Below are 26,561 nucleotides of genomic sequence, written 5' to 3' on the forward strand. Positions count from 1 at the left end.
GTGTCCAATCATATTTCAAGATGAGCTGGCACTAAAATACCCGGAAGTGTTTACAGCAGGAGGCTAAACTAGCAGCTAACAGCAGAGTCAGTGGAGAATTGAAGCTCCTGGAAGTGCAGTGCGGACGCATCTCCTAGCCTGTGTGCGGTGCTTGTTAAGGTGAGTCCCACCTGTTCACTAACAATCAGCACCCCGATTCTTTCCAGCTTACCGAGGCTAACTGCTCCTAGCAGCAACCAACAGTTAGCTTCAGCGAGTGGCGCGAAATAAGTGACTTGTTTTTGGAAACAAGCGCTTGGAATAGATGTGAATTTGAAACAGAATGCTCGGTTTTCCAGAAAATAGACTGAACCTTCAGTAATAACCTGGGTAATTCTAAAAGAAAACGTAACTAGTAAGGGGAAACTAGCTAGCATGCTAGTTCGCTAATGTAAAAAAACAAAACAAATTTAATTACTTCCCAGCACATAGTTCATTTTATGGACTTTAGTTCCAGCAGATACACAGACCTGCAAATTTATCTGCTCACTGGAGAGTCTGCAAATTGGGAAGATGTGAAATGAGTGCTGGTAGGAGAGTAAAGTTTTTAGGTCAGACAGCTGAGAGTGTCGCAGCTGGTAAAATGTACTGCCAGTGAATCTTTGTGGGTTGGTTTGTTGGCTGAAGTGAGCTGTAACAGGGAGCACAGTGTTGTGGGATCGATGAGGGGCGTTATCAGTGTTTTAATGTGTAAGGAGGCGTGATGCTGCGCTGTGTTTCTGCAGTTTTTGCGGAGCCGCAATGACACAGCTGTTCTGAGCTGCCATATCTGAAGCAAAGCAAACCCCTCACGAGTGCTCACACTGCACACAGCCAAAGAAAACACTCAAATGCTTTATTCAGATTTTGTTTTAGCTTTTGTCTTTTTCACTTATTGTTGTCAGGGATCGTCTACAAAGACGTCAATCTCAGAATAAGGAGAAGCCTCCGGCCTCCACCCATCGGGTTGCTCTAAAGTGGGCTGTGTTGCTTTTCAGTTTTGTGGAAGAAGTAAATGAGTTTATTAGATTTAATCTTAAAACAGGATTAGGAGTGCATTTTTAGAAAAATGTCATTAAGCTTAGCTGAAAGAAGCCATACACTGAAAATCCACTTTCATGGGGTTGTAACATTTTTTATAAAGTATGATCTGTGAAAATCTGGCTTCCACAACATCAGCAACATGACAGTTACCCATTTACATTTTTTCTTTTTTTAAATTTCATGCCGAACTATGTGAAAGTCTTGAGCCACTCCTCGCTTCTTTTTCTTTAGTTTCCAAAGAGTCAGACTTTTTCAAAGTGGTGTTAAAGTAATAGTTTTCCAATCTTTCAAATGTTTTTCTTTGGATGTTTGTTCTGCCTTTTCACTCATTTTCAGTCCAGTCCATGCTCCATTTTCAAATAATTTTATTTTGGCTTTCTAACCTGTGAACTATTCATTATAAAAAGGCACCTAATTCAAGGGATGAGCCAGTGTTGTGGCTACACGTGGCTGACAGTTCAGTTTTATTTTATTTATATAGTGCCAAATAACAAAAACTGTTGCCTTAAGGTGCTTTATATTGTAAAATACAGACCCTACAATAATACAAGAAAACAGAGGAAACCCCAAAAATCAAATGACAAGGTGCAGTGTGTCCTTAAAAAAATATGAGGAAACTGGGCAAAGTGTCGTGCCTAAAAAGCTACCGGTATGTCTACCAGGTGAATTCAGAAATGGTCTCAATGAAAGGCTGGTTGTCAAGAAGCCATTCTTCAGGAAGGGAAACTGGGAGAAAGGTCAGAGGCAGATTACACAAGAACTCCTATGGAGCAATGGATCCAGATATGAATTTTTTTTTGTCTGGAGGTTGGGAGAGCAGTACAACAGTGAGTGTCTACAGCCAGCTGTTAGACACAGTGGAGACTGTCATAGTTTGGAGCGTTTCAGCCAGCAGTGTGTGGTTCACCACTGGATTCATTTTTCAGTAAGACAAAGATCTCAAACACACCATCAATACAATAAAATGCATCTAAAAGTAAAAATAAAATAGATGTCAGTTACTGACATCTACACAGGCAATCACAAGAGACTCCACCCATTCCTGGGTCTCACCTGTTTGGCCTGCCGCCCTCAGGGTGAGGCTACAGGTCTATCCAGACTCAGGAACAGTTTCTTTCCACAAGCCATCATACTGAGCACAGATACACACATGCCCCACCTCAAAACACACACCTCTCTCATGCATACAACGCATACACACAACAACATGCATATTAGCACCCTTGCACATCTGTATAAACGTTTTGCATTTATGTTGTTTGTATTTTTATATTTGTTTCTATTGTTATTTGTTCTGAATTTAATGATTGACTCACAGGTGTGAATGTGAGTGCGAGTGGTTGTCTGTCTCTGTGTGTTTGCGATGGATGGATCTATTCTAAATGCTGCTCACAGGAAGTTGCTTCTGTATTTGTTGAATGTCTGATGTTTAATGACAATAAAGGGATTTGGATTCTGATTGGCCTCCCTGGAAAGCAAACTTTAACATTATTGAAGTCTGAGATCATCTTTATAGAGCGTGGAACAAACGGCAAGGCAAGTTTATTTATATAGCGCAATTCAACAGCAAGGTGATTCAAAGTGCTTTACAGAGACATTAAAAAACAGAAACAAATAAAAAGCATGATTTAAAATGGAGAAAAAAAAGGAAGGAACAGTAGATAAAATCAGTAGTTAAATGTAAGTTTTGAAATTTAAGCTTAAAAGTAAAACACTGTGGATTTGGTGCTTTATTCAAATGCAGCTGAGAACAGGTGAGTCTTCAACCGGGATTTAAATAAACTGAGTGTTTCAGCTGATCTGAGGCTTTCTGGAAGTTTGTTCCCAGAAACCAGCTAACATCCAGAACAGAGCTTTGAATTTCCTTGAGTCATTCCTGAAGACCTGAATGACAAGAAAGCTGACTAGAGTTTAGGCTGTGTTCAATAATAAAGGCAGTTACAGCAAATATTGACTTTCAAGCTAATACAAATGTTTTTTTTGCCTTAATATACTTATGTTTGCATGTGTTTTGTATCTATAGTATTTCCAATTTTCCTAGTAAATTATAAAGAAAGACGGTTGGCTTCACACTTTTCGCCGGTACTGCTGCAAACCAGGAGGAGCTAAAATGCAATAGGTGCTAAGCAGAGGTGCTGTGAAACTGCCACTTTCAGTTTAACTGTTGGATTTAAAGTTTTGTTAGGGTCTGAGTTTTACGTGACGGAGCACACTGTTCCTGCCTCGGTCAGTTGGGTAGTTTGTGTGACTGGTATGTTATCACGTTAATTCTCAATCTGATGAAATGAATATGTTAAACATCAGAGCAGCACATCAGCCAGAGGCAGCCAGAGCACTGATGGATGAAAGTGTCTGATAACTGGGTGGATTAAAGTCATACAGTTTGTTCTAATGTGCACTAACTGCTGTACGTTGTGAATGGCAATAAAGTAGTTATTCTGTTCTTCTGCTTATTGAGAACGATTAACTGTAGATGTCATGATCAAGTGCCATGTGATGGTGTTTTTGACATGTGAACCTGCTGTGTTCCCTGTTCAGAAGTCAGGATGAGTCTGCAGTGGACTGCGGTGGCCACCTTCCTCTACGCTGAGGTCTTCTTAGTTCTGCTGCTCTGCATTCCCTTCATCTCACCCAAGAGGTGGGTAACACCTGACTCACACACACCTGTCTTGGCATCAGGCTTTTTCCAGCTCAAATCTGATAGCGTTACCTTGGCTTAAGATATCTGCCAGTACAAACTACTGCCTGGAAAGGTCAGTAGTTTGTAGTAAACTAGCAGCTGGAAAGAAATGACTTTCAATCCATTTCACTTTTAAATGAGAGAGATTATCGTCTAAGCTGTCAGTCAGCTGGGTTTGACCGCAGTTTAGTCAATAAAAACATTTGCAAACATACAAACAAGGTGTTGGCGCACCAGTGTGGAATATCTCCAAACTGTTGACACTTTTTTGTTCCACCGAGTTTATGCTTGCCGTCGTTTGAGTTGATGTATCAGCTGGAGCTCAGAGTGCCACTTTACACAGAGGGAAAGGTGATAAGGCTGTGGTGATTTCACAGATGCACATGACACAACCAGTAATGTCGGCTCATTGTTGCCGAGCTTTTGGGCTGGTAGGGGACCAGTTTTGATGCATGCATCCCTACACCGATCCTTTTGTAGTTTAGTACACCTTGAAAACAAAACAAAGTATCACAATCACAAGAAAGTACCTCTATAGAAATCAGACATTTTAACAACCCTGCTGATGGATGTGTCTTTCATGGGAAAAATTACAGACAATTAGACAATTCTGGATATTGAATGTTTTCTCTGCCTTGCTGAAAACTTCCCCAATCATGGATTTTCGATACTGTCACACGACAAACAGACGGCGAGATAAATCTTGGCCCATCTGGGTTTAAAGCAGCCAATGCAAAGCATTTACAACATTGTGTCCGTGTGCTGTTGGCTCCATGAGAGGAAGCTTTGGCCGTTAATTTTTAGCTGGAGAAGCGTGAAGCTCGCTGATGGAAGCAGCAGAGTTCAGTTTGTCCTCAAACAGAGCAGCTCTGTGTGACTGTGATCACATTAAAAGACCTCCTGACTGCCGAATGATGAGCTCTGATTAACTCTGCACACACGGCACAGCGCTGATACGAGCTGAAATCCAACAAAGAAAAAAGTCAATAAAAGTAGAGAAGTTTTAGTGCTAGACCTCATAGAGGAGTTTTTAAATTATTTTATCTGACTAGATATCAAGAATTAAAAATAGCCTTTGTTTTGTTATTTTCATATGTGAAAGAAAGTTTATCATTTTTATCTGATTGACTGTTTGTAGCAATGGTGTAACCTAACATGGATAAATGCAATAACATGACCTCTGCCTATGTAGGCTTTGAGCAACAGTTGCGTTTGTTGGATGGTACATTAACCCAGAAACAACAAGGATAAGTAATATTGTTGTCCCTTTTAGTCAGTTTCACACCACAATATCATTGTTCTTGATTCATGACTCCACAGATGGAAGCAGGAAAACAACAACTCAACTTACTTTACAGTTTTGTTGCTAACCATAATTACAATTTAATAAAACAAGGTGTCGACATGTTTTTTGTTTGTTTTTTAGACAACAAAAATAAAAATAAAACAAAATGAAATTGTACTTAAACTGTGTAAAATGAAAATGTGCAATTTTATATAATAGCAACGTGGTTATTCAGACTGAAACTTTGGTGTATCCCACTCCCTCATATGGAAAAAAACCCCAAAACTGAAACTGTTAAAAGTTCTAAAAGTACTAAGAACTGACTCTAGAAAATGGCTCAAACTAAAGCAAATTAAAAAAAAAAATTCTATATAATATAAACTAAATAAAAATAAATATAAAACTGTACTAACTATATTCTTAATAACCAGCTTCCTGCAGAGGTCTCTGCACAGTTGAGCTCATGTCTGTTTTTGTTTGGCCCCTAGAGGGGGCTAGAGCGCCAGGCTTAGTTGCTGTGTTGTAAAACATTAAGATCACCATTCATTCGTCCATCCTTTCTCTTCTGCTCTCTTCCTTTTTTTTCCCATCACTTCAAGCGTGCTAGGATCACTTTTGGCTCCCAAAAGATGCGATAAGATGGATTTTAATTATCCCAGAAGTTCAGTTCCTGTCCTGCAGAACCAGTAGTGTCCAACAGAACATTTAAAAATTAAATAATGGCTTCATAAAATAACAAAAAACTCATTCAGATTACTCCAAACAAAGAGTAAAAAAATAAACAAAGAAAAGAAAAGTGACTCTAATGTCTCTATAATGTAAAAATGTATAAAAGTGAACTTCTTGAAGTTGCCGACTGATTTGTGTTTTATTCTCCTGGTTGTTGTTTTTTTAGGTGGAACAGCATTTTCAAATCTCGCATCATAAAGGCCATCACTCTCTATGGAAACACCGCCTTCATGGTGGCCATCGCCATCCTCGTCTTTCTGCTCATCGGTACGTCTGCAGTGCTTTTGTTGATTGGTTGGGAGGTGGCCTTTAGCCAAAGTGTAGTCGATATTCTGCATTCTTCCAGTCTGTGGAGGACGCTGCTGTAGCTCCATTTCAATCAAGTTTGATGAAGCACGGGTAAACAACGGCACCATCAGTTCCTTACTTTGTAATAACAGCGTGTTCAGAGTCCAGCTGATGAAATGTTGCCAAACTCTTTATCAAAGGAGTGTTAGGCAGAAATAATGTGTGGCTTTTATAACATTTAAAACTAAATTAAAGTTCGGCATCAGTCTGTGATTTTGTAAAGCATCAAAGTAACTGCAAAATTTTCCCAGATACATAACATCTGTCGTAGTTGGATCACAGGGATCGCAGATCACAGGGATTCGAGATGTTTCCATCTAAACATAGAAGCTACTCATTTGGTTGTGCAGAAAGACAGCTTTATTTTTTCATATGCTTAAATGTTGTTTAGGAAGTACAACTGTAATTACATGTTGTATTGTGACAGTATATCCAGTACTTCTCTGCTCAGTAGCCACATTTATCCGCCCAGGTTTACCACACATCGTGATTTGAACTAGCTTCTAACATAAACCAGGTTTTTCCTGCCAACGGCCTCACAGAGAGTTTACTTAGAGCAAGAGGTTTTCTACTAATAATAATTATTTTAAGCAGTTGTTTAAGTTCGGATTTTAAAAACATCAACCATTAACAGTTCAGTACCTGTGCCAGAAATCAGTTCTGTTGTGTGCGTGTGTGGTAGGACAGTGTTTGCTCCCAGTAAGCACCGACTTTGTACCTCAGCCAGCAGGGAAGCAGCAGAGCTACAGTGCAGCTACAAAATAAGTTTACTGTGAATTAAAGATGCAGAAAGGTGACGTTTCCGTGTGTTTCCTGTACAGATGCTTTCCGTGAGGTGAGGAAGTACAGTGTGACGGAGAAGGTGGATCTGGCAAACCACCCGACAGCCATCGAGCACATCCACATGAAGCTGTTCAGAGCACAGAGGAACGAGTACATTGCTGGCTTCGCCCTGCTGCTCTGCCTGTAAGACACACACACACCCCTCACCTCTAGCTGTTTAAGTTTTAGGATCAGCCACAGTAGCCTCACTTCACTGGAAAGACTTTAAACCAAGGATACAGCTGTTAGCTTTTGTGCTAGCAATCGGATAGTTGCTCAGAGAACGACCTAAACGGTCGAACCAGATCGGCTTCATAGATCGGCACATCGCCACTAATATCTGATCGAACTTTCTGGATCAGGATGGGAACGATACATGATGCTGCCTCGTGCATCTGGACTACTCGACCTCATGGAGTCTAAATTCTGTTTGTGTGTCATTATAGCCAGACCGACTCTCCTCCATGGGCTGTCGTTACAGATCTGAGCTCTGTGGGTTTTCCGGTGGGTTTTTTGTTTAGTTTTTTCCATTTCAATCACAAAAAAGGTGGTTTCATCTTCTTTGCCCTCCCACTTCCACTTAAGAGTGTCTTTATAAAGGGAAGGGTAAGATAAGGTTCTGTAAACTAGTTCCTAGGCAGTGTCCCATCCAGGTAGTAACCAGGCCGAGCTCTGCTTAGATCACAAAAGATCAGCTGTGCTCAGGGTTTTTAAAGAAGGTGCAACATTTCTGAACTGCGGCAATTTTTAAAATTAAAGACACGGTCGTCTTATTCCTTGTTTTTTGTTAGATCATTAAAAAAGTATTAATTAAATTAAAACATATTTCAAAAATAGATCCAAAATAAAACAAACAATGCAAATAAGCATACTAAGTTTTAAAAGAGGCAAAGAGCTGCCTGATCCTGTGCTAAAATTGTCACAATACAGAAGTCTGTTTGTGTTGTTGGACACATGGCCACTTTTTGTGTTACAGACTTTGACTCTGTTGTAATTCAGCAGTAATAGTTTTGGTGTCTGTAGCACGTATGTTGTCCACATTCTCCACCAAAGTCTGTCATCCTGCTGTAAAAGAAACCAGAGCAGTGAAACCAGTAACTTTTTCTACACCCCTTCGCCATCCTGTTAACCATTTATCCAATTAAGTGTCGCATGGGGGTGAAACTAGTGGTTTTTAATGCCTAAATCTAACAGTTTCAACACAATTAAAATCAGGAGCTGAAGTGTAAAATTGTTTCCAGCTGTGTGAGCGGTGAAATTATTCACCACAAACTCCGAAAAGAACTGCAAATTAAGAGATTTAATGCCATGAAGATTCCTCAGACTCTTGTTGAGTTTCCTCCATTTTTGACACAGAGTGGATGCTGCACTGTAAGAGTGTTATTAGTAAGCCTTCATCATTGTTGGGACGACTTTATAGCCGACTTTCCCTTAATTAAGGCTGATTGCTTGGGAGTGCTGAATCAGTCGAAGCCTCCACAGGAGCATGCAAACAGAGCGAAAGGGTCGTCGGTGCACTGAGGAGTGAGGAGACGACCACATATGGGAGTTAGGACCAGCGTGCAGCTGAACTTCTCTCTGAACTTCTGTCCTAAAGCGAGCTTGCAGTGGGATACTCAGTCGCACCAGAATAGACCCAACAGGCCGACTGATCTAAACTCAGAGGAATTTAAAGTCGGGCGGAAAGAATGAGCAGCTGACCGTGTGTGTGTCTGTCAGTGTGTGTTTCCACTGTACAGTGTAAATCCCCATCCAGATTGGACAGAGACCTCACAGGTGCGAAGCAGCCTGATTGGCTGACCCACTCAGAGTCAGACGTGACTGAGTACAACTAACCTCAGACTTCAGCAACATGGCATGTTGTTACTAGTCTGACGGCTTGTTGTTGGGTTGAAAATCCATAAAGTTACCAGTGAAGTCCATCAAAGAAGAAGGCTTGTTTCATTCGCCATCCTCACATACTGACTTAAGAAGTCAGTATGTGAGGATGGCGAAATCTATAAATAGATTTCCCTTTTTACAGCAGGAAAAACTGAAATTACCCATTCCTTCATTCCTGAGGTGAAATCCTCAGATCCATTGTCTTAGATCATTTCTGATATCGTGTCTTATTTGGGACAGGGTGAGGAGGGAGGTGTATGATCTGCTGTGACCCCTAAAAGGAACAGCTGGAAGTAGTATTTACTTTTTGTATGTATCACAGTTATTGTCAATACCTGAAATTTGTCTCCTGTGTTCATCAGAAAGTTGCAAAACAAAGTGTGACTTGGAGACCAGCCTGTCTGAATCCTGAGTTTTCACAGTATTTGAATGCATAAAAAGCCTGATCTGAATGCACTGATCTTACACTAAGACTACGTCTTTTTACGGGAGGGTAAAATACAGCAAGCTCTCAAATCAACACCCTGTAGATAATTTGAGAGATTTATATTAGTTTTGCAGCTTTACTTGAACCTTAGAGGGTCTTACTTACGACGCAGCAGTTGGTGAAATTTATGACATTTGCATGCGTATTTTATTGATAACAATTATTTGCTGACGGTTCAGTTTGAGTTGCTGCTGCTACAGTCAGCTGGCTTCTCGTGAGTGTTGTGTGAGATTTTATTTTGAATCTTTCTAAATATTTAGTTGAGCAGTCAGTGGTCATGTGACCCTGACGGATCTTGGTTGACCTACAGCTGGTGGGTCTAAGTGACAATAGTTTTGATTGCAGAGTTGTTCTGTGCCCCCTGGTCGCCTGCAGGGGGCAGCAGCACGTCCTTCTTGTTGCTGCTCTTCTGGGGTACTTTTTGGTGTGCAGCAGCTGCTGCTCTGTGACTCACTGTGGCAGCGTAGCATGTGATGCGACAGCTGCTATAACGCAGATGCCAGGAGGAAGTTTAGACCGTGCCCTCCGCTGCCAGGCCGCTGTGATTGGGAACTCCAGCTCAAGAATTTCCAGCCTGAGCCAAGAAGAAGACTGTGGAAAGGCTGAAGCTCTGGCAGCTGCCTGGTCAGATTATTTCAGGCCTGTGAAGTAACTGACAGCCGTATTTGGAACAGACAGTCGCTCCTCCTAGAGACACTTGAGATGGAGAAATCTCTTTTATTCCTCGTGTAAACTACTCCACTTTTGGTCACCTTGAAGCAGTTTACACACCGATCCAAACAGGCTGCTGTGGTGTTGCAGAAGATAAATCAGACTTACAACCTGATGTATCTATTAAACCGCTAAAGACACCAAACTTAAACCTAGCTATACACACACACCCTCCTGCTGCAACAAATATGGCATCCAGCGACATGTGTGGAATAATCCACCGCTGTTCCTGACTAATGCACTGTTTTTTCGACATTTTCCGTGTTTGTTATAGTAAACATTCAAGGCTGGGGAAAAAGCAGTGAGGGAATTTTAAACCATGAACAGTGATGTTGCTAAAACAATCACTTGGTGCCTTTGCAGAAGTAAAACATTGCTTATTAACTACTTAAGAAGTAATGTATCATCCTGCGTGTTCGAATACCTTTACAATACTCTGCACCATCCGCTGAGCTGTGGTGTTATTAACAGTTAACATATTTTTCAGCCTTACTTATGCTAACACAGCAGCACAGATCAATAAGGAGAACATACTTCTAGGTGTGGCTTTTCAGGCAAATTTTGTTTTCTCTCGTTGTTATAGTAGTGCATATTTGCCTCACCATAAATGCCCAGAGTCACCCAGTGTGATTAATCTTGAGCAAAACAAAGACTCTTTGGTCTAAGTGAATGTGTCCCGCTGAGTCTCTCACCTTGGTCCCCTTTCAGCACCATGTGATCAGGCTGTTGGTCTCCATTTGGCTACTTTTCAGATCTCCTCTATGAATCTGTCAGAAACCAACTGTTGCCCTTGCACAGACAGCCTTTGTGGTTTAAATCACCTGCTAGTTTTGAGTGTAATTCTCTACCAGATGACCTCTCCAGCTCCTCTTCAGCTGTTCTGTCCCCAGTTAATTGTATTTCATTTGAATTCTGTTGAAAAGTCAAGAAAATTCTTGTTGTAAATACTGCGGATTTAAAAGATCGTTAAACCCCAGTGTGTTAGATTAATAACTGAAATTACAAAATTTAGCACAATAATAATAATAGTAGGGCTGCCACGATTAGTCGACTAGTCGTGATTATCAAAATCGTCTGACTGATTTAATAGTTGATGTGTCGTTTGAAGTTTGGTAAGATCCCAAAAGACGCAGGAATAAGTAGCAGGATTTAAGAGTGTAATAACGGACTGAAACAGAAGATGGCAGCACTGCATGTACAAGGATGCCAGCTGCCGTTAAACCCCGAAGAAGAAGAAGCAGCTGTGTCCCAGAATTCATAGCGCGGCCCAGCTTAGTTTCCAACAATGGCGGCAGCTAGTTAGTTTTAATATTACTCTTATTATTCTTTCTGGGTCACAAAATAAACGTTCAACATATTTTCAGGCGAGAATGTAGCTGTGTAAACCTCAAATATCGGCTCAGTTTATCAGGACACCACATATTTTCAAAAGCGCTCCGACGTTTTCGGAGACGTCTGTTACCCACTAGCTCGATAGCTAGCCGGGGGCTAGGTCACTAGAGCCGTGAGAACACCGGACTCCCGGCAAATCATTTTCAAACCCACCGCCGTCTTTCGCTACTCAGGTTAAATATATATAAGTCACTTAGATAACTTAAAAGTGTTATTGTTTGGTTTTTTTCAGTATTTTATTTGTTCCTGAGTAAATCGGCTGAGTTTATTAAACTCCACCGAAACAATCTGCACATTTAATTAAAATTTAATAAACTACCATCTAGAGCAGGGCGATATGGCCAAAAATATTTATCACGATATATATTTGAAAATTTGCGATAACGATATAACTGACGATATAATTGATGCGAGACAAAATACAACTCCACAACATTACTAGCGCAAAAAGACAACCTTCCATTTATTTTCACTTAAACAAGAAGCTGGTTTTTATGTACATTAAAGCTTTATAAAAATGTAACAGTGCAAATGCAAATTCCTTGCTGAAAGTTTAACCAAAAGGCATTTCCAGTAGAAATGGGCTGACATATCCTGAGCATAACCATTGTATAATATCCACTGAAGTTAAAAAGAGGTGCTTTGCAACATTAAACTGCAGTGTGCAGTACGCATTTTTCGGACCATAAGGTGCACGGGATTATAAGGCACATTAAGCGAAACAAAGCAGTCAGATAAATCAAACTTTATTCAACTCATTCTTCTTGCTTCCTCCACTTCTGTACCATTGATTCATTAATGTTGAATTCTCCGGCAGCTGCTCTATTCCCATGTTGTTGCAGTATATTAATGACTAACCTCGTATTGTGAATGGATTATCTCAGTTGTTCTCCTGACTGAAGTTTGGTCCGTTTACAGCATCCCGCCATGCGACTGCATTTGTCTCTAACTATCAGGAACCTTAACGTTAACTTTTATAAGTGGAAAAGTGTTAGTGTTCGTCCTCCAGCTTCACTGTTTATGTTATGCTAACATAGCTGTGTCGCTAGCGATCACATAGCACATCATTATATACCAGCTAGCCCAACTTCAGTAACCTTACAAACGTCATTGCTGTTTAGTTTCCTGTCTTCATTTATGTTGGAAGTGATAGCAGAGCTGTACGTTTGATTTTTTTCAGAAATCTCTCAGTCAGAACATGCTATATCATGCTAAGGTAACTAGCGAAACTAGCGAGCTAACTTCCGCTAGCTTCCTGCTAACTTCTAACTCCGTTAAATGTAATACATTTTGTTTTCATGGATGCCTGGAAGTTAAACTTCATAGTTACACCTGGTAAAGCAGCAATGCTGATCGTTTTATTAAAGATGAAAGAATTTAGACAGTTTTTAACTCTCAGTGATGCTGCAGTGTTGTTTGACCTGAACGATACGGAGTTTAGGACCCAGATTACTCCCAGATTTAAGAGCATCTTAGTCCGACAATAACGACGGCCGCTTGCATGTTCTGCAAAAAAAATGTGCTTTGTCGTGTATCTGAAGGACAAACACCAAACCAGTTCCACATCACTGAAGTTGCACCATTTTTACAAACCAATTCTGGTTCATCTGTTTCACTCAACAATCAGCCATGTGCGTATGAAAACAAAGGCACTGCGCATGCGCGTTTTACTCATATTCTATCGCGATATTTCATTTTCCTATCGTTGCCTAACATTATACCGGTATTACCGTGAACGGTATAATATGGCCCAGCCCTACTACCATCTTGTCTTTATTTTTAGTTAGCACTAGGGCTGCCACGATTTGTCGACTAGTCATGATTACGTCGACTATCAAAATCGTCGACGACTGATTTAATAGTCGACGCGTCGTTTGAAGCTTTGTAAGATCACAAAAGACGCAGGAATAATAGCAGGATTTAAGAGTGTAATAACGGACTGAAACAGAAGATGGCAGCACTGCATGTACAAGGATGCCAGCTGCCGTTAAACCCCGAAGAAGAAGAAGCAGCTGTGTCCCAGAATTCATAGCGCGGCCCAGCTTAGTTTCCAACAATGGCGGCAGCTAGTTAGTTTTAATATTACTCTTATTATTCTTTCTGGGTCACAAAATAAACGTTTAACATATTTTCAGGCGAGAATGTAGCTGTGTAAACCTCAAATATCGGCTCAGTTTATCAGGACACCACATATTTTCAAAAGCGCTCCGACGTTTTCGGAGACGTCTGTTACCCACTAGCTCGATAGCGAGCCGGGGGCTAGGTCACTAGCACGGTGAGAACACCGGACTCCCGGCAAATTGTTTTCAAACCCACCGCTGTCTTTCGCTACTCAGGTTAAATATATGAGTTGTTTGGCTTTTTTTTTTTTTTTTAGTATTTTATTTGTTCCTGAGTAAATCGGTTTGGCTGAGATTAAAGTTATAGTTTTTACACAGCTGAATAAACGTCAAGCAGACAGCTGATTATCAGAAGTGTGAGATGCTGGAGAATATACTCCGTTGTCCTGTTATATTTTAGATAGCAAGGAGTTTATTAAACTTCACCGAAACAATCTGCAAATTTCATTAAAATTTAATAAACTATCATCTTGTCTTTATTTTTAGTTAGCACCTTAAAAGCTTAAAGCTGTAAGCTAATGATAGTTATATAAGAGCAGATGCTGCTGGTGCAATAAGCTGTAGTTTTACGTACAATGGATGATGATCTGATTAGTCAACTAATCGCAAAAATAATCAGTGACTAGTCGACTATCAAAATAATCGTTTGTGGCAGCCCTAAATAATAGTGAGACTGTTTTTTGGGCATAATCGATCAGAGTGAATGTGTATTGGGTCACTTTTGCAGCTCACAGAAACTGGTCAGTGTGTATTTGACATTTTGTCAGCGCTGTGTGTTGCTGGGGAAGTTTTACACCCTGAAAATAGCTGCAGGTTGAGTGTGAGTCAAACTGCACAGACAGAACCTGCTGGTTTCTGCGGTTTGTCAGAATGTTCCTGAATGCATCACCAATGAGATATTTACAACTGGCACATGGCTTCAGCCTCACATGATGGGGAACCAGCAGCCACGAGGTAACTGCTCACCGAGGTGGTAAATTTACCCCCAGCAAGCTTCACATCTGCAGGTTTTTTACAGAGTGAAGTCAGCTTCAAATTTCAGTGTCCTGTTACTCATCTCTGCAGGAGAAGCCTGATTTTACATTCCTGTGTTTAATGTTTCATTCAAATAGGTTATTCATAACAAAAACACTGAAACTAGGCAAACTGTTGTGAAGACTTAAAAAAAATGAATTAAAAGCAAAAGTAGAAAATACTATTTCAATTAAAATCAAATGCTAAACTGTCTGCTTGTTAACCTACTGTATGTGCACTAAAAGCATCTCAATACGTGTCATTTTGTCCACAACCAAAGATGGAGCAGGTGGGGATCTTTTCACATCAAAAGTCTCAGAGTCTGGAGTCTGATGTGAGCTGAGAGGAAACGCACGGTTCATACTTTCATTTTATTTTTCTGTCTGATAACTATGTTGGCAGAAGTGCTCTGAAACTTTCCAGCCCGCTCAGAATAAACTCTGGACTACTCCTTTAATCCAAAGCTGCAGCTCAGTGATTCTCTCCCACAACTTACATGAATGGGGGCAGATATTCAGTGTACCCGCCCGCCCTCCACCCACAGTGAGCTACAATTACATCACCGCCTGTCGACGCCACACACAGCACGAACGCCTCACACAGCACGCGGGGAAATGTCAGGGGTCACAGTGTGTTACTATACATGTATCCATGCGTGAAGCGACTCCTGACTTTGTGATGTCATAATCCCGGACCTCTTTACTGGGAACATGGTGATCCTGATCTGATGATTTCAAAATCTCTTTACTGCGTTGTTGCTTCTGTTCAGAAGCTGCGGTCAGATGACCTCATGCATGGTTTACTATTCCTCTTTAAAAGATACCTGCAGATATACTAGGCAACTCTGTTTTTAAGTAATTCAACATTTATTTTCTGTGGAAAATATAAATGAACCCCTGGAATCTGCTGCCCCTCTTTACCAGGAATATCTTGTGGTAGATGTTTTGTAAAACAGATCACTAGTTTTGGATACTCGATGGCTGGAATTCACAAAATTCAAAGCTCGTTCATTTGGAAGATATTTAATGGTTCTCCTGTGGGTACTGCCCACTCTCCAGGATGTTTACTGATGAGTTTCAGGTGATGCTGAAACGTTTATCAAATTAAAGGAGGCTGATAAGCAGTCTGTTTAGTGTGATCACATACTGATGTTTTGTCTGTTGCAGGTTGCTGCGTCGCCTGGCCACTCTGCTCTCCCAGCAGGCTTCACTCATGGCCTCCAACGAAGCCTTCAAGAAGCAGGCGGAGGGCGCCAGCAATGCCGCCAAGAAATACATGGAGGACAACGAGATGTTGCAAGAGGTGAAAAAAACACGCACACAGAGTTTTGAGCTTTTCAAGTTCTGCTGGTAGAAAACCAGTCGTCAGAGGTCATGGGTCACACTGCCGTAGGGATGGGTATCGTTTAGGTTTTATCCGATACCGGTGCCAAACTGGTACTTTTGAAACGGTGCCGGTGCTTAAACTGTGCTCAAACCGGTACTTAAAGAATGGAGAACACAAAATTGGTCCAAAAACCTCTCATGTTCAGCTGGTTTTTTTGTAAAAAGATAACAATGTTAGCCTTTTCTGCAGCTATGGGGCATATATGGCATCACTCTTGGCTGGAAGCAGTGCTTAAACAATGGAAAAAACACAAACTTTATCCAAAACCTCTCATGTTCAACTGTTTTCCACTTTTTCTTTGGTAATTTTAGCCTTTTTGGCCAGGGTGAAGGGAGTATCTGCCATCAAACAAGAAGACAGCCGCATGTAGCTATGATGATGTTTGCTAGTTCACCTTACATGCATTAATGTAATAACGTGGTTAGCCTACTCAACGTAAATTACACCGTCGCCAGGTGTTTCATCAGATTCGAGGTGTTACCTCCTTTGACAGTATCACAGTATCAGCTTAAAGCACTTGTTGCTGCTGAGTTTGCATCTTTTGCTATGAAGTACAGCCAGACTTTGACCGCTTCGCCTTGGGCATTTTTAATCTGTAGCTCTGCTCTAAAAGAACGTACGTACCTGGGCCCGCCTACTATCCTCGGAAACGTAAAATGATTGGCTAGAATCTAAAGTGTATCACAGCTCAGGGAAAAAAAGCACCGAAAAAAAGCACCGAAATGTGCGCTGCTTTTCGGTCTGGTTACTACCGTTTATGTCAGACCCGGTGCCATCATGGCACCGGATACCGGTACCCATCCCTACACTGCCGTCATGGTAATATTTGGTAAAAATGGTTCTGTTCTGTGGTTGAGGATTGGCTGTTTCTGGAAGAGATGTCTTTCATAATAAAACTCCATCCAGCTTCACTGTTCTGCAGAAACTCCAGACTGGAAGAAGCGGATTCCCAAGTTTCAGTCCTGAGTTTTGGAAGAACAGACACAGCATGCCAGGCACATTTTATAGAGCAAGATACTCTAAAAGCAACTACAACAATTAAAAAATTTTGGGTGCCGCTCAGAGACGGGAAAAGGCAGTATTTTTAGGTCTGTGTGATTGAGAGGCAGACCCCACAGGAGCCATAACTTAATAAAAATGACTCCTGGGTTTCTTGAAGTGGTTGCGGTGGAGCATTTTTGTGCAGGAGACTGTTTGCTTCTCTTCTTTGGAGTTTAAACTTTGTCTTGTGAGCCAGTTATTGTTTTATACGGCTGAGAAGCTGCAGTTTGGCTTATCTCAGCTGCTTTTCCATTTTCCATCCCAGCCCTGACAGTTAAATTTTATCCTGCATGTTAGTTTTAATGTGTTCTTGCTCTAGTGCATCCTCTTTGTGCTGATTTCTCTAGTTGCACTCCTGTTTGATGCAAACACCACATGCTCATGACTGGAAGCGTCATCCTTCATCTGGAAATTGATTCAGCACATTCAGAGTTCAGTTTGAGTCACCACGCCGATTTGTACAAGGCACCAAATCTCTTTGCTTTTCTGCACCAACATGGCATATTTTGTGCTGTAAATCTCAGAAATGAGCCCTGAATTTTTTGTTTTCTCCTTCCTGCTTCACAATAAGGCAACACGTATCCCTGCAGGCATTATGGGATTTATTTCCTGCTAGTGTGTCCTTAGGCCTCTCGGGCCACAACCTCAGTGGATGTAACATTACAAGGCGAACTCCCAACTCTTGAGCCACGATCGCCCCGGGATACAGGTTCTCTCAGTAAAACATCAGCTGCTGGCTTTCAGTTTCCTCTCTAGAGAAAGTGTAAAGAGCTCAGAGTAGATCTGCTGCTCCTTGGTCACCTGACAAGGATGCCTACTAAGTGAGGCATTTTAGGCGTGTTCAGCCGGAGGTGGCCCAGGACAAGCTGGAAGGCTCTGTGCCCCGACCCCAGAACAGCTGAGGTTATCGAAGTCTTTGCTAAAACTGCTGCTAAGACAGAAATGTTGACTCTGAAAATGTTTTTAGCATTTTTGCAGTGTCTCTTTTCTATCAGATGTTTATTTCTGATCACACGTTTAGTTTGAGATGTAGTTACAAGACAGGAACACTAGAGGGTGCTCAGCTAACAGTAACTGTGGTCCCTTCTACTGTTCAGTTAGTGCAGGGGTGCGGGGACTCCAGGCCTCAAGTTCTGATGTCCTGCAGGTTTTAGATGTGTCCTTGATCCAACACAGCTGATTTAAATGGCTAAATGACCTCCTCAACATGTCTTGAAGTTCTCCAGAAGCCTGGTAATGAACTAATCATTTGATTCTGGTGTGTTGACCTGGGGTGAGATCTAAAACCTTGAGGCCTGGACTTCCCCCACCCCTGAGTTAGCTGCTCACTGCAGCTTCACTTGCAGATTAACTAGCATGTAGTAGGTCTGCAGCACAGACGCTGTAGATGTTGTTTGTTAAAGAGAAATGTGCCACTCACTGAGTGTCCTGCTTGAGTCATGATGATACACAGTAGAGCTGACTAATAACAAAAAATGTTAATCACTAACATTGAATTTGACTCGTGTTAGTTTAATAAGATGTAACCAAGTTAAAGTTGTAGCTGTTAAGCATTTAAAGCAAAGGGTAAACCAGCTGTCTGGTTAAAGTGGTATATTCACATCGTTTTAATTCTTGAAAAGTCTTTGAAAGACTAAATCTGAGTTTTGAAATAGTGGAGTGGTGCAGGGTTAGGTTTAGACAGGAGTTTGTTAGTTCTGGACAGATAGGGGTGCTAGCTCACTTTGTGCATTATTAAATTGAATCCCATCCTGGTTCGCTATCACAGTAGCTGGTTCTAATAGGTTTTCTGGCAGAAACCTCAATGATTGATAATAAGAGTTTATCAGGTGCTGTTCGCGCTTATACTGTGTTGTGCTTCGTATTCCCCCCCGCACGCACGCACGCACGCACACACACAATCCATGTTTGACATTGTTTCATTGACCGTGTCCCAAGGTGAGGAACGGACAAACTGTCCATCCAAAGCAACGTTCCCAAGGTTGAAACTTTGGCAGTGTGTAAACTGTGGTAAAGGGTCCTGACGTTATTTCATCAAACCCCACTTCAGCTCTGGGTTTGGTTTCCATGAATGTGTTTACACGTTCGACATTTCAGGAATATTTGGCGGCAGCGGGGATTTTTCTCAGTGACTCAACAAGGATTTTATAAACTCCCTTGAATGTTTCCCAACAACACGCTGATTGATCTCATCAACCAGAGAGGCAAAGTTCAGCTTTCTGGCAGCTGTGCAATAGGTAATAGTAAAATAAGAGAAAATGCATATTTTAAGATTTTTTTAAAAAGTATTCCAATGTAAATTATTGAGTTTTTAAATATATGACGTGGGCTGAGAATTGCCCTCATTGAGCATAAATGTTCTTTATGGCAATGACTGCAGTTCCGTAAATAACCACTCGAGGCAGGCTGTAGAAGTAAGTCAGTCCTCCCCATACAGCCCTATATTAAAGTGTCCAGCTTTACAGCAGAAACAGAGAAGTGCTGCAGACGCAGTTTTGGCCAAAGGGGACAGGTTTCTTCTTTCATAACTCTGTCTGTTTGTTTGTTTGTTTTAAATAAACCATCATGTTGGAAGTGGTGAAACTGCTGTGATTGACACAAGCAGCTGTAAGCCTCCCTTCTGCTAATTGCAGTCAGAGTGTTGATGTTGAAGTGGTCCCGTCTTTTGTCTTTTATGCCTTCTTTCTCAGTGACTGTGATCAGAAAGTGTCAGATGCTCGTCGGAGTGAAAACTAATTCATCTCATTTTCATTTCCAAAGTGTACTGTTGTAATGGGCTTAGGGAAGTCATTTATAATGTTAAAAACAATAAGACAGCAGTGATATTTAAAAATGATATGTTATACTTTGATTCTGGCCTTTTTTTTTTAAATCTTAAACTCATCTAAGAGTCAGTAATACAAAAAAGTTTAAATGAATCGGTGACAACACTAATAAGTAAAAACTTGATGTTATGCTCATGTGTTCACAGGTTTGAGTAGGCCACAGGAGATTCTCAGATTTCATAACGAGCTGTGGTCGTCTTTTTTTTCTTCTTTTTTTTCTTTTTTTTTGTTAGGATGTTTTGCTCCAAGGAGTCTTCTCTTAAGACCCAGCGTGCGTGCGTGCGTGCGTGCGTGTGTGTGTGTGTGTGTGTGTGGCCCCAAAGGTCAAACGTACACGTGGAGTTACAGGAAGACGCAAGTGGTCGTGCAGCACTCACTGATTTGTCAGGGTGTAGTCACTTTACTGAAAACACAGGTCACAGTTTACACTGAGGGAGGTGTGTGTGTGTGCCTGTTTAGATGTCTTTGTGAGGACTGAAAACTGTAATGTTGCGTTACTTGTGGGGACCAACGTTCACTTATGAGGACAAAAGTGCCCGGCATTTTTGAAACTCAATGTGGTTTTAGTGACAGGGTTACAATTAGGTTATGGTTAGGTAGGTCAGGCTAAGGGTTAGGTTTAGGTTGGTGGTTAGGGTAAGCGACTAAGGAAAGAATCAATGAGATGTCCTCACTAAGATATCAAAACAAGAGAGTGTGTGTGTGTGTGTGTGTGTGTGTGTGTGTGTGTGTGTGTGTGTGTGTGTGTGTGTGTGTGTGTGTGTCTTACTGTAAAGGTCAGTAAGATGATCCTGGGCACCTGCTCTGCTCCATGTAATTACGCAGAGGGACTTCTAACTACTAACTAATGTCGAAATTGCAGATCTGAGATCATTTATTTGCTCTGTAAGATCTTTTTTTTCCCCTGTGGGTCCATGAAGCAGGCAGGATTTTCTTTAAAAAAAGAAACCTATTTTGAGTTATTTTGTCTTTGGTTTGGTGTAGACAAAGAATTAACTCAGCAAAGAGTTCAAGGTCGGTGTTTATCAAACACGAGAGGAAGAAATTGCCAAAAGTCCTCAGAGTGTTGCATTCCTGCTTTTGTTTGCAGCAGCAGATTAAAAGCTTTTATCCTTTCCCACTGACAGAATTTTTTAGAGGGAGTCCTGAGCTGAGAGGAGCTGCAGGAGGTCACATTCTTGTAGAGATAATCTATGAGGGCAAAGCCTGGCACAGAGACACAGAGGAGGGCTGTAGCACACTCCTGCCAGCAGCCTCAATGTTAATGTGCTGTACCCGAATACAGGAGAGAAAGGGCTGTTCCCACAGGCAGTGAGTGAAAGAATAAGCAACAAGCTGATTAGCTGCCAATACATGTAGCTGTCGATGTGTCACAGCCGCCCCGAAAAACATTCAAAGCGCTTCTTTGGGCGCTGGTGCCTGCTGCTGTGTTCGCTGTCAGAGTGATCCCACACTGCTTCAATAATGTTGAAGTTCAGGCTCTGGGGAGGCCAGTCCCTGCCTGATGGTGTTGTGTGTTTTTTTTTAATATCCCTGTGCTTTGTTTGGGATCGTTGTGAGGCTGAAAAATGAAGATTTGCCATTCAGAGACTTGCAGACGCTCACTGTTGCACCCCTCTCCTCTGTACATATTGATGAGCAAAAATGTAAAATGTGACTCCTTACTCCATAAGATGTGTTTTTGCTGACTCTCAGTTCAGTGCTTGTGTAATTTGGAGTACCTCTCCCTTCTCTCCTGGTTTCCCCTTTCCTAAGAACAGCTTCCTGAAAGCGTCCATCTACTGAGACAGTTTCAGATGAGGAGGTTTTTTTCTGTTTCTTTAAGACTTCCAGCTCCTCTCCATCTGCTCTGTATAGTTCAGTGTCTTTTAGGTTTGTCGCTTCTTATTTTGTCCTCTACTTTTTTACGGTTTTCACATTGATATTTATTTATTCATTGTAAGGACACAAATGAATGAAAAAAGCCAATTTCCTGAGACCATAATGTGAAAGGTCTTGAGAAAGCCAGGAGAGCTTTGCCTAATAGCACTTTAAAATATCTCCTTTGAAGCAGATTATAAAGAAATGGGGAGGTGGCTCAAGACTTCTGGAAAACACTGTATTTCCTTACAGTGGTGTTGTGACATAAAGCTCTGCTGGACAGATACAGCACTGTTTGACCCTAAACTTACTCAAGCTGTGTCATGTCAATGACTCAAAAATACTTACTAGCAAAATTACAAGAGAGGAAATTAATTTAATTGAAGGGCACAAAATAAATCAGTTCAATTAGATTTATAATAGCATCAAATCAGTTGTCTCAAAGCGCTTTATACTGTAAGGTCAAGACCCTACAATAATTATAATAATAACAATAATAATGATACAGTTGGAATTTTTTCAAAAGTGTATTTTTAAAACTAAAATGTTTTGTCACAGCTAGTTTAGTTCACTGTAATAACCTTGTTAACCTCCTATAATGCTTGCCTTTTTATTTTTACATCTGTTTCTACATTTTAAAAAAGCTGCTCGTGTTTCACTTTTACTGTAAATTTATGGTTTGTGACTCGACCGCTCGCTGCTCTGTGATCTTTGGTGCGTCGGTCTGATGACATCGTGCCATCGGGTTCAGTTCAGAGCAGTGAAACCAGGGTTTATGGCCTCGTCAGTTAAAGGACTAAAGCTCAGCAGCTGTTTAACTCCGTCACACTGAGCGAACACGCCAATGCGTCGGTCTGACAAACTTATTGATGCTCTGAATATTTCTCAATTAGGTCCTGTCTGTTTCCAGCTTACAGCGAGTCACAGGAAGATTTTCCACAGTCTGCTTTAAAAAAAAAAAAAAAAGAAATTACAAAACTGATCGAATGAATTATGAAATGAAATAAATCCAGTAATCCTCATGACTCCAGTTCCTTCCTCAGCAGAAATGGAAACTGAAGATGTCACCACCACTTTGGTCACACACACACACACAGTGATGGTTTCATAATGCAGCGTGAATCAAATTTGAAAATGTTTAAACGAGCACGAACGCTGATTTTCCTCACGTCACCCTGCATGAATTATTGTTCTTGAGTAGTTTGGAGTAGGGCTGGGCGATATGGCCTAAAATCCATATCACGGTATAATTTGAAGCATGTGCAGTAACGATATATATCGCAATATATTCTTTTCTTCTGTATAACGTATTTTCCACACTACAAGGCACACTTAAAATCCTTTAATTTTCTCAAAAATCGACAGTGTGCCTTATGTAGGAATCTGGTTGTGCTTACTGACCTCGAACCGATTTTATGTAGTACACGGTGCACAGAAATCTATCAAAAAATATTTAGTACAACTTTGGTAAGCTATGAAGGCGCACCGCTTGATGGATTGCCGGAGCGTTACGGCTACCATAGTCAGGAGGCTTGTGGAGTAATCCAAAACTCCGTCCGCTTCAGGTCCCAAAGTCAAACGAACTCTGCGGCATCACTGAGAGTTAAAAACGGTCTAAATTCTTTCATCTTTAATAAAATGATCAGTGTTGCTGTTTTACCAGGTGTAACTATGAAGTTTAACACCCAGGCATCCGTGAAAACAGAATTTATTAAATTTAACAGAGTTAGAAGTTAGCAGGAAGTTAGCTCGCTAGTTTCCACCTAAACATGACATAGCATGTTCTGACTGAGAGATTTCTGAAAAAAATTAAAACGTACAGCTCTGCTGTCACTTCCAACATAAATGAAGACAGAAAACTAAACGGCAGTGACGTTTGCAGGGTTACTGAAGTTGGGCTAGCTGGTATATAATGATGTGCTACGTGATTGCTAGCAACACAGCTACGTTAGCATAACATTAGCACAGTGAAGCTGAAGGATGAACGCTAACTTTTTCCCACGCGATAAAAGTTAACGTGAGGGTCTCTGGTGGTCAAGGACAAATGCAATCGCATAGCAGGATGCTGTACACGGACCAAACTTCAGTCAGGAGAACAACTGAGATTATTCATCCACAATACGAGGTTAGTCATTCATATACTGCAACAACATGGGAATAGAGCAGCTGCGAGAAAATTCAGCATTAATGAATCAATGGTACGGATGTGGAGGAAGCGCAGTTTTTGCTTTCCCCGTATTCCAGAACTGCTTTGCCTCTTTGCTATTACTGTCGCCGACATGATTTGCAGATGATGTTGTTTTTATCTGCCGCAGCTTGATGACACCATCAACTCATGGTAGAGCGGTATAGTCAAAATCTCTACCGTTGGCCAAATTTATATCGTTTCTACCATATATGGTTTATACCGCCCACCCCTAGTTTGGAGGAAATGCAGTTTGCTGCAGACGGGTCGTTAAGATTTCAGCTGCTGTTATTTGTTTTGTTTTTTGTTGGCAGTGTTAAATTAAGTCAACGTCTGGCTCATAAGAGTCAAGCGCCACTTTCTAACGAACTCCAAATTCACTTGTTCTCCCAAAATCTCCGTTAGTCAGCATTTCAGAAGTTTTTAAAGTGGTCAAGAATCTGTGGTCAGCCCTTAAATGCAGGCTGCGAAGTAGGAAACACAAAATATGTGTCACTGCCAAAACCTTCAGCCATGACCGAGCTCCTGATGAATGAAAAGGTCAGGTATGGACCAATGAGCACAGTTGTGGTATAAAGCAGTGGTGCACAGCCGGTGTGTTGCTGTAACGGTTCTCTGGACTCAAACTGGGTCAAAAGTTTGGAGTTATCTGTGTCAAACGGAAAGATTTCAAATATGCATTAGGCTTCTTTCAGCTCTCTGGAGACCTTCAGATCTGCACCAGAATTTAAATGGCAAACATCTGGCAGATGTTAAAGGGCTCCTTTTTTTAAAAATATTGTTTGTTTTTCTAGAAACTGCGTGAGGCTGGTCTTGAGCTGCCGGAGGCTGGGAAGAAAGGACCAGGACCACAGGAGGAGAACAAGACTCTGAAGGAGGAGGTGAAGAGCCTGAAGGAGGAGCTGGAAGCCACCAAGAAAGGTAAGGTGGAGGAAACGCAGTCAGTAGGTAAAATCCACAAGAGATGAGGAGGAGAAGAAGTTAAAGGAGGAAGACTGAGACAGAGAAGATGAGATCTGAGTGAAAATGAGAAATCTGTTTGTTTCACAGCTCTGCAGAAGTCAGACAACGACGTTCGTGCCATGAAGAAACAGTCCGCGAACCTGACGGTGGAGTACGACAGACTGCTGGAAGAGCACAGCAAACTCCTGGTAACACACACACACACACACACACACACACACACACACACACACACACACACACACACACACACTAAAATCTCCAAAACAAGAATTTAAAAAAGAGGCAAAAGCATGCAGGAACCAAGGCACAGAGCCCCCTGACGGCCCTCGTTTAGAGTCATTGCTTAAACATGCATTCACTTCTATTATCCACCAGGGGGCGATACCTGAGGTTGCAAAAGAGAGGTTTCTGGTCCTGTAGAGGTTAATGGGAGAGATGGCCCTTCGCGCTGACCTCTGTAAACATTTACTGATGAGTTGATGAGCTCAGTCACTCACTGGAGGCCATAAATAAAATACTTAGTCCTCTTTTCTTTAACGTTGGTCTGAAAACGAGGATTATCCAGGATACACTGAGCGGAGGGCACAGCGATATTTAGCGTGTGTGTGAGATCAGTTACAGTTACAGCAGCTCATGACATGGTTTGGCTGCATGTTGTCATGGCGATCAGCTGTTTTTATGTATTTTATCCGCAGGCGAAGAGCGACAAGAAATCAGACTGAGGAGGACATCGACGGTTCCCGGCTTCTTTCATCTTCATCACCGTCCTCAGTAAACTGTTTGCTGCCTCTGCTTCCACCTCCGCGATGTGATGTCACCGACTTTTGGGCCAGCTGACATCACCGATGGCTGCGATTGGTTAATCAGACTGTCTGAGCTCCAACATAAGAATGTCGGTTTACTGTCAGACTTCCTGTGTCACTGTTTACACCTCTGAAGTGTTTCTGTTTTTCTCTCTTCTGTCCACTTTGCTGTTTAAAGGCCAGCTTTGGGGTTCTGTTGTCCTTTAAACAGCTGACCTTTTCCTTCACTTTCCATAAACTGTTTTCTTCTGAGGACATTCCCTGATTAACATTTTTGGAGCAAAGTAAATCCAAACAATGAATCCTGTTCCCTGCAGGAAAAGATCATCTTCATTCCAAAATAAAAGCATTTAGTCCTCTCTGCACATTCTGGTTTAAAACATGCTTAAAAAAGTCCAAAGGATGGCTGTGCCGTCAGATTTCCTTCTTTCTTAAACTGTAATTTCCATCGAGACTCTTGTGAATATGAATGTTTGGAACTGCAGCAAAGATCACTTATTACGAGCAAAACAAGACTCCGGCGTCTCCCCTGGTTTCTTCTTCTGGTTTGCCTGAACTCTGCCTGAACTCTTCGTCACTGTTAGCCGTGTGCTGAACACACACTTTAAATTTTGGAGCTGTTTGATGCTCCACTTTCGGTTATTCATTACAAAATGTTAAGAAAAGAAAAGGCACCCGTGTCTGTTCTGCTTGTGTGGTGTGATCAGATTTTTGTTGTGTCTTTAATGACGTGTCACAATAAACATGGATGATTTCAACAACAGTAAGACCCCGTGTGGTGCAAAAGGGTTTGATATGTCAGGTTTTTATAGGCTTAAAAAAAGGAAATTAGTGATAGGAGGAGGGCTGATGATCAGCTGATCATGAAACCATTTTTTTTTCTTTGCTTGAAGGAAAAAGTGCGTTTATCTTTGAGGATGGATCAGAGTCGCCACCTTATCCCTCTTTAAAAACACGAGCAGGT

The 26,561-nt window shown here is 41.4% G+C and overlaps 1 protein-coding gene across 1 annotated transcript; it reads left to right on the forward strand.

Annotated features, from left to right (window-relative positions):
- Nucleotides 1–26,360, forward strand: bcap31 (B cell receptor associated protein 31). Its single transcript, XM_026154091.2, has 8 exons — nt 1–159; nt 3,601–3,700; nt 5,923–6,023; nt 6,926–7,070; nt 15,698–15,833; nt 24,623–24,749; nt 24,879–24,979; nt 25,490–26,360. The coding sequence occupies exons 2-8, from the start codon at nt 3,609–3,611 to the stop codon at nt 25,514–25,516; spliced, it is 729 nt and encodes a 242-aa protein (XP_026009876.1). The 5' UTR covers nt 1–159; nt 3,601–3,608; the 3' UTR covers nt 25,517–26,360.
- The last annotated feature ends 201 nt before the right edge of the window (nt 26,361–26,561 follow it).

Source organism: Astatotilapia calliptera, chromosome 20 (assembly GCF_964374335.1).
Source record: "Astatotilapia calliptera chromosome 20, fAstCal68.1, whole genome shotgun sequence".
Taxonomy (NCBI): domain Eukaryota; kingdom Metazoa; phylum Chordata; class Actinopteri; order Cichliformes; family Cichlidae; genus Astatotilapia; species Astatotilapia calliptera.